Source organism: Cavenderia fasciculata (assembly GCF_000203815.1).
Source record: "Cavenderia fasciculata unplaced genomic scaffold Scf_Dfasci-G-b-285a01.f1-5, whole genome shotgun sequence".
Taxonomy (NCBI): domain Eukaryota; phylum Evosea; class Eumycetozoa; order Acytosteliales; family Cavenderiaceae; genus Cavenderia; species Cavenderia fasciculata.
The window spans coordinates 110827-119641 of NW_004457708.1; the positions used below are offsets into that span (position 1 = coordinate 110827).

At 30.0% G+C, this 8815-nt stretch overlaps 3 protein-coding genes across 3 annotated transcripts; 1 reads left to right on the forward strand and 2 right to left on the reverse strand.

Annotated features, from left to right (window-relative positions):
* Positions 1-155: 155 nt before the first annotated feature.
* On the forward strand, positions 156-5479 carry abcG15 (ABC transporter G family protein; the record flags this gene model as incomplete). Its single annotated transcript, XM_004357000.1, has 5 exons — positions 156-183; positions 488-738; positions 813-1434; positions 1504-5119; positions 5185-5479. 5 exons carry the CDS (start codon positions 156-158, stop codon positions 5477-5479), a joined length of 4812 nt encoding a protein of 1603 aa, XP_004357055.1.
* Positions 5480-5535: 56 nt separating this feature from the next.
* On the reverse strand, positions 5536-6481 carry DFA_03720 (uncharacterized protein; the record flags this gene model as incomplete). Its single annotated transcript, XM_004357001.1, has 2 exons — positions 5536-6281; positions 6367-6481. The coding sequence occupies 2 exons, from the start codon at positions 6479-6481 to the stop codon at positions 5536-5538; spliced, it is 861 nt and encodes a 286-aa protein (XP_004357056.1).
* Positions 6482-6810: 329 nt separating this feature from the next.
* DFA_03721 (uncharacterized protein) lies at positions 6811-8704 on the reverse strand (the record flags this gene model as incomplete). The annotated part of the gene is made up of 3 exons (XM_004357002.1): positions 6811-7577; positions 7635-7706; positions 8668-8704. 3 exons carry the CDS (start codon positions 8702-8704, stop codon positions 6811-6813), a joined length of 876 nt encoding a protein of 291 aa, XP_004357057.1.
* Positions 8705-8815: the final 111 nt, after the last annotated feature.

The following is an 8815-nucleotide window of genomic DNA, read 5'->3' on the forward strand; positions in this document are numbered from 1 at the left end:
ACTATAGGTGATTGATGGGTGATTTATCATTTTTAAAAACCATCCCACCACAATGGTACACACAATTTATAAATCGCGTGGTGTTTTTTATTCCAATTCCACCACAATGATGTCCAAAACAATGGTGTGGGTAAAAGAAGTAGGTTTTTTTTAAAATGTATAGGGCTCTTGAATGGACTAGTGGTAAAAATATTAATAATATTATCAATTTTCTTTTTTACCTTGCCCACCGCCTTTTTTTAATTGATTGATTGATTGATTGAGTGTTCTCTTGGAGTATTGGAAATGTGTTTTCTTGATATGAAAAAAAGGACAATTGTTTAATGAAAGAAGAAGAGAGTTGTTCATCCTTTATTTATTTTCATCTATTTCCAAAAAGAATTATTCTTTAACATCAACAATCAAATTTGTATAAATTAAAATAATAATAATATTTCATCTATTTATTGTGTATTTGTAAAATTATACTATTTATCTATTTATTTAGAGATGGATTCCGATCAAAATCTCAAAGATGCTAGAATATTTGAAAAAAAGGAATCATACTATGAACATCATTCTAGTTATTATCAACCACCAAACTTTCAAGTTACATTAGATGCAGATGCAAAAGCTTTAACAATCGATAATTCCAAACCTGGAATGTATGTCACTGCAAGAAATCTAACAGTTCAAGTTGATGATGAAAAAACAAAAGCTCCAAAAGCTATTTTAAAAGATTTAAATTTCTTTTTAAAAGTAAAATACAAAAAAGAAAAAGAAAATAATCATCTTTTTTAATTTATTTATTTTTTATTTTATCTTTTTCATAGCCAGGAACATTAACATTATTATTAGGAACACCAGGATGTGGAAAGACAACTTTGATGAAAACATTGGCAAATCAAAATCATAATGAAACCATTTCAGGAACACTTAGATTTAATGGTAAACCTGCAAATGATTTAACTCATCATAGAGATGTTTGTTATGTAGTTCAAGAGGATCTTCACATGCCATCATTGTCTGTAAAGGAAACATTACAATTTTCAGCAGACCTACAAATGAATGAAAAAACAACCAAAGATGAGAAAAAGAAACATATCGATCAGTTGTTACAAATTTTGCAATTAGAAAAACAAGCAGATACAGTGGTTGGAAATCAATTCTTGCGTGGTATTTCTGGTGGTCAAAAGAAACGTGTCACTATTGGTGTAGAAATGGTAAAATCAGAAGCCAAACTATACTTGATGGATGAAATTTCAACTGGTCTTGATAGTTGTACAACATTGGAAATTGTAAAAGCATTAAAAGAAAAGGTTCAAAGAGACAACATTGCTTGTATTGTAAGTCTACTTCAACCTGGTTCAGAAATTACAAAATTATTTGATTTTCTTATGATCCTATCTGCCGGTCATATGGTTTATTTTGGTCCAAATTCTTCTGCAATCAAATGTAAATATAAAAAAAAAAAAAAAAAAAGAAATATTCTTTTTTATTTGTTCTAATTTTTTTTGTTTTTAGATTTTGAATCATATGGATTTAAATTACCATTACAACATAATCCAGCAGAATTTTATCAAGAGATTGTTGATGAACCAGAATTATATTATCCAGATAGTAAGAAAAAGAGAGAAAAGAGTGTAGCAGAACAATGGTTCATGTCAATGGCCATTATCAACACTGAAAACTCGGTTCGATTTGAAGATGCAGCAGCAGATGAAGATGATGATGTACCGCTAAGGGGTACATTTGAATTTGCAGAGACATACAAGGAATCATCAATATGTAGATATATACTTGCAGAACTTGATAATCGTCAACCACAAGTCAATCAAACACTGTATCGTGACAGTTCACACTTGACAGAATACCCAACATCGATTGCAAGACAAATCTATCTAGTCACCAAACAAGAATTTACCATGATGAAATCAAATCCTGCTCTTATTCGTACAAGATTGATTAGTCATTTGGTAATGGGACTGATCCTTGGATCATTGTATTGGCAATTAAGTACCTATCAAACAGATGGACAAAATCGTAGTGGTTTATTGTTTTTTGCTCTTACCTTTATCATTTATGGTGGGTTTGCAGCAATACCAGTATTGTTTGAGTCACGTGACATTTTCTATATTCAACGTGACGGTCGGTACTATACATCATTGTCATTCTTTTTGTCAAAACTTATTGCCATCACACCGCTGTCGTTTATCGAGAGCTTTATCTTTTCAGTCTTGGTCTATTGGATGTGTGGACTTCAAAAGGATGCAGGCAAGTTTATCTATTTCGTACTGATGATCTTTGCCACCAACATGCAAACACAAACCTTTTTCCGAATGATTTCTACCTTTTGTCCAAGTGCCATCATTGCTGCTATCGTCGGACCTGGTATCATTGCCCCACTCATCTTATTCTCTGGCTACATGATTGCACCGAAAAACATTCCAGGATGGTGGATCTATTTGTATTGGATTTCACCTATTCATTATGAATTTGAAGGTCTCATGTCAAACGAACACCATGGTCTTGCCTATCACTGTGCACCACATGAAATGGTACCACCACTTGCCCATCCACTACTCAATCAAACCTTTGAAATGGGAGGATTCCAAGGTAACCAAGTATGCCCATTGACTGGTGGCGACCAATTCCTAAACGATCTGGGTATGCCACAAAACGACTGGTTCAAATGGATTGACCTATTGATTGTATTTGGTTTTTGTTTTGTATGTTCTGCCATTATGTATCTTTGCATGGATCGTCTTCACTTTAATTCCAAAGTACGTGCTTCAGATTCTGTCGATCGTAAACGTGTAGGTCGTCTACAACGTCAACGTAATCAATTTGAACAGAAAAAAGCTTATCGTCAATCGGTTCAAGTCTACCAAACACAAGTCGAACTTTGTCATCAATTACATAAACGTGGTACACTTGATCAAGGTCGTTTGGAACAACTCATCGTTCAACAAGAACAAGTCAATAGAGATTATAAAAATGCAACTCAAATTAAATTAAAAGTTGAAGAACCAAAAGAAGTTCCAAGATTTAGAGCCAGTAGTGAAAGCAGCGAAAATAGATTAGTTGGATGTTATGTTCAATGGAAAAATCTAAGTTATGAAGTTGATATTAAAAAAGATGGAAAAAAACAAAGACTTAGGCTGTTGGATAATATTAATGGTTTTGTTAAACCTGGTATGCTATTGGCGCTGATGGGTCCAAGTGGAGCTGGAAAGAGTACATTATTAGATGTATTGGCAAATAGAAAGACTGGTGGTCATATTAAAGGTGAAATTTTAATCAATGGTAAACCAAGAGATGAATATTTTAAAAGAATATCTGGTTATGTAGAACAATTTGATGTACTTCCACCAACTCAGACGGTTCGTGAAGCCATTCAATTTTCTGCTCGTACAAGATTACCTGCTCACAAGACTGATCAAAAGAAAATGAGATTTGTTGAAAGTATATTGGATGCTTTAAATCTTTTGAAAATTGCAAATCGCTCAATTGGATTACAAGATGGTCTGTCATTGGCTCAACGTAAACGTATCAATATTGGTATTGAATTGGCTGCGGATCCACAATTACTTTTCCTCGATGAACCTACTAGTGGTCTAGATTGTAGTGGAGCCTTGAAGGTTATGAAATTAATCAAAAGAATTTCAAATTCTGGTAGAAGTGTCATTTGTACTATTCATCAACCTTCAACCCTTATTTTTAAACAATTTGATCATTTATTGTTACTGAAAAAGGGAGGTGAAACTGTATACTTTGGTCAAACTGGTGAAAATAGTAAAACTGTCCTAAACTATTTTGCAAGATATGGTTTAATTTGTGATTCTTTAAAAAATCCTGCCGATTTTATTTTAGAAGTTACAGATGAATCAGTTTTAAAATTAAAACTTGATGAAATTAAATTGGAAAATGAAAAAGAAAAGGAAATTGAAAAAATTGAAATGGAAATTGAAATGGATCAAGGAAAAATAGAAAAACCAAATATTATCATTTCTTTACCACCAAATGAAATGATTCCAATTTCCCCAACAATCTTATCAAATAGTAGTAATAATAGTGATAATAATAATAGTATTGGTAGTAGTAGTAATATTAGTAGTTTAGAAGATGAACAACAAGAAATTGCAACAAAAGAAATTTTAAATATTATTTCAACAATTAATGATAGTTGTGAAGATGATGAAGAAGAAGTAGAAAAGAATATCACTATAGATAATAATAATAATAATTCTTCATTATCGGAATTAAAAATTAATTCAGAGACAACAAATGAAATGATAAAATTAAATGACAATGCAGAGAAATCATTTAAAATGTTGGTATTTAAATTGGATCAAGAAGAGGAAAAGAAAAAGAGAACCTTGTCAAAGAGAACTTTTACAAATCCATACTTTTTTGGACCAACAATGACATTGGAAGATTATCATCCAGTTAGATCATTTTTAGAATCTGATAGTAATAAGGAATTGTTGGAAATTATTGATGGCAATCTGATGCCAGATGATGTTGTAGTACAAAAATATGATCAAATCTTTGCAAGTACAATGAAAATTCAATTTACTCAATTATTGATTCGATCATGGCTTGGATTGGTACGTCGTAGAACATTTATCTTTTCAAGAATTGGTAGATGTTTTTTGGTTGGTATTGTGTTTGGTACACTTTTCCTTCAAATGGAATTAAATCAAACTGGTATTTATAATAGAAGTTCATTGTTGTACTTTTCATTGATGCTTGGTGGTATGATTGGTTTGGGTATCATTCCCATTGTTACAACTGAACGTGGTGTATTTTATCGTGAAAATGCAAGTGGAATGTATAGGGTTTGGATTTATCTCTTTACATTTATCATTACAGATATTCCTTGGATCTTTTTATCTGCTTTGGCATATACCATCCCAACCTATTTCTTGGCTGGTTTTACTCTTCAACCAAATGGTCAACCATTCTTTTATAATTTATTACTCATCTTTACTGCCTATCTAAACTTTTCTCTATTTTGTACTTTCCTTGGTTGTTTATTACCTGATGCTGATGCTGTTGGTGGTGCTGTAATATCCGTATTATCACTTTATGCTGGTTTCTTAATTTTACCTGGTTCAATTCCAAAAGGTTGGAAATGGTAAGACAAAAAAATAGAAAAAAAAAAAAGAAAATAGATTAATTAATTTTAATTTTTTTTTTTAGGTTTTATCATTTAGATTTTTTAAAATATCATTTAGAATCATTAATGATTAATGAATTTAAAGATTTAGAATTTACATGTCCAGATAACAAAGGGGCAGTACCAATATTGGTTGATCCAATTTTAATGAAAATTCAATATTTCTGTCCAACACCACTTGGTCAATATGAATTGGATCGTTTACAATTAAATACCGAAAATGAATACCTAAATCTTGCTGTAATATTTTCATTTTCAATCTTTTTTATCATTTCAATTTATTTTACTCTTAGATTTATTAAACATCAAATTAAATAAAAATATAGAAAGAAAAAAAAGAAAGTTTAATCAATCAAAAAAATAGAAAATTTTTATTAATTTGATTTAATTTTTGGTGATGGAGTAATGAAATCTGGATTACAATAATATTTCAAACAACCATTGGGATGGGATGGAAAACTATGTAAATCCCAACCATCTTGACATTTTGGCATTGGGACATGACAATTTGTGGGCATTGTACAATGCATCCAAACTGGACAACGATTTGAATCTAAAGAATAAACATTGATTTCTTTACCATGACATTTATCTTGAACTTTTGGACATGGTATGATTGGATCTGGAACTTGAATAAACATACCAGTCATTGTGTACTTTTTGTCATTTTCAGTCATTTGAACAATTGAATGAAGATCATCCATACCATACAATCTAGAGGTCATCCATTCCTCATCGATATTTGGAATTGACATGAAAGGATTCTTGATTGATTTGATATGAGAATCAGTACCCTGATTGAGAAGATGAGTTACCATTGGACATGGTGGTTTGAGACACTTTGTAGAATCGATCATATAATATTGTGCATGTGGATTTTTAGAAATCGTAATTTGAATTGAAATAAAAATTTTAATAACCACCATTTCCATGTAATGTCTTGAACTTGGTCTATTAGTATAACCATAACCAATCATTTGACGACCTTCTGCAATTTCCATTGGACCATTGAGCTTTGGATCCGTTGAAAGTTCAGAAACATAAGTCTTTTCTCCTCCCATTTCATTCAACATTGAAATAAAATAACCTCCACATTTTGGTTTTGGACATTTTCTTTCGTCTTTTAAAAAAATAAAGAAATGAGAAAAGAAAAAAAAGAAATATTAGTAAAAAAGAATAAATTATTTTTTTTTTTTTTTTTTTACCCTTTTCAATTAAATAAAAAGAAGGATTTTTTTCATTATTTGGATCATGATTAATTGAAGCAATAATAATAGTTGTAAATAAAAAGATAATTGATAAAAGTAATAATAATTTCATTTTTTAGCAAAGTAAATATTTGTTTGTATTTGAATGAATGAAAAAAGAATAGCCAAAGATGATTTATTTATACCTTTTCATTTTCACAGAAATTAGAACCTAAAACTCTTAATCATTTTTATTTTTTTATTAATAAATTTATAAATTTTGGTATTGGAATCTAGAAACTCTCACTCTTTTTTTTTATCTTTTTATTAATAAAAATAATAGAAACCAACAAAATGTTGTTATATTTTGTGGAGCAAGTAGTAAACTCATTCATTATCACAATGATAACTATGGGAATTTGTATAGTACTATCAAAGGTTGTTTTTTTTTTTTTTACTAGTTTATTTAATTTGTTGAGCAGGAGTAGTAAAGTCTGGGTCACAATAGTAGTTGTTGCATCCGTTTTGAAGAGAAGGATAACTATGTAATCTCCACTTTTCTTGACAGAGGGGGATACTAAGGATACAGACACCAGGTTTGGCACATTCTCTAAATACAAGACAACGATTAGTGTCACGATCAAATAGATCAACTTGACCTTTTGGACACTTTCTAGTGACTTTTGGACATGGTTTGATTGGATCTGGAACTTGAATGTAGATTCTAGTGATGGTAAATTCAGAAGCCTGTTGATTTGGCACCATTTGAACAATTGCATGACCAGAACCATCTTCATCATAGACACGAGAAATGGCCCAAGAACCATCGAAACGATGAACATGTTCATTGTATGGTTCAGAGAATGAAGATACAATCACTGAATTACCAGTATTTAATTCAGTGGCCGATGTTGATGGACATGGAGCTTTGATACACATGATACCAGTTGATTTAAAGAAATAAAAGTTACCCTTGGCTTCTCCAATTCCTTCATATTCCATAGATACATGAGCAGTCTTTACAACAAATTCTTTGTATCCTCTTTGAGATGATGAACGAGTATAACCATTTACTATTACACTCTTTCCATAAGATTCCAATACTACTGATTTGTTGATTGGTTGGTTTGATTCAAATGCGACTGTAGCAACATAAACTTGTTCACTATTACTATTAATAGTTTGAATAAAATATCCTCCACACATTGGATATGCACATTTTCTAAAATCTAAAAGAAAAATTAATAAATTTATAATATATAAATATTTTTTTTAATATATTTTACCTCTTCTAATTGAAACAAAACAAGAAGTTGGTTTTTTTCCACCGAGAGCAATGTCAGCATCAATTGATGTATCTAAAATATCAATATTGGCATTTGAAATAAATACCAATATTGATAATAATAATATAATTATCTTCATGATGTAAAATAATATAATAATTTGAGAATTGAAAAAAAAAAACAAGTATAAATAATAAATTCTTTTTTTTTTTTGATTCAATTAATCTGTCTTTTTTGGTTGAATTATAATCTACTGACATTTTTTCCATATTTAATCCGGATACCATCCATCCATCCATACATATGTGTGGGGGTAATATTAATAAAATACACATAATAGTGAAATATATGGGGGTGTGATAACGATGGTTGGTTACATTAAATTTAAATGTATGAATTTTGATTGATTATTACAACCCACAAAGGTTTGTTTGTTTGTTTTTTCGTCAAGTGTCAAAGTAAGGTGACTGACACCTTGTTCAAAAAAAGAAGAAAGTACTACTATTATAGACTCTCTCTCTCTTTCTTTTTAGTTTATAGGTTTACATTATCTTGTGTATAAAACGTCGTCGTCGTTCATCTCTTATCACTTTTTTTATCTGTTTATTTTTTTTCTTTTCGTTTTTCAAGTTTTTTTTGTCGCATGACGATATATTTTAGCCCTTCCGTTTTTAGAAGCCTCTATTGAAAAAGATCAAACAGAACCCAACTTCAAATAAAATGGCTGGTTTTGCCCAACTTTTTTTAAGTTTTCAAACAAAAAAAAACATTTTTCAAACGAAAAAAAAAAAAATTCTTTTGAGCCTCTTTGAAACTGACAACACTTGACATCGATAGCAAGTGACAGTTCTCTTTTTCTTTTCATTGTTCTAGTAGTAGTTTATATATTATATAGTTTTAACTTTTAGAATCTATATATCTTTTTTGTAATATTATATTTATAAAACTCTATTTATTTCATATCTATCTAAAGATTTGTAAAATTATTTATTATATTTGTAATCTAAGTAAGTACAAGTTAAATGTCACTCACAAAAGTCTTGTCGGTTAGTTTCATTGTCACATGACATTTATATTTTTAGTAACAACTCTTTTACAAAAAAAAAAAAAAAAGTTGGTTGGTTAAATCTATTCTATTCTATTATTATATGCACTCTATTCTATCTTTTTCTTTTTTATAA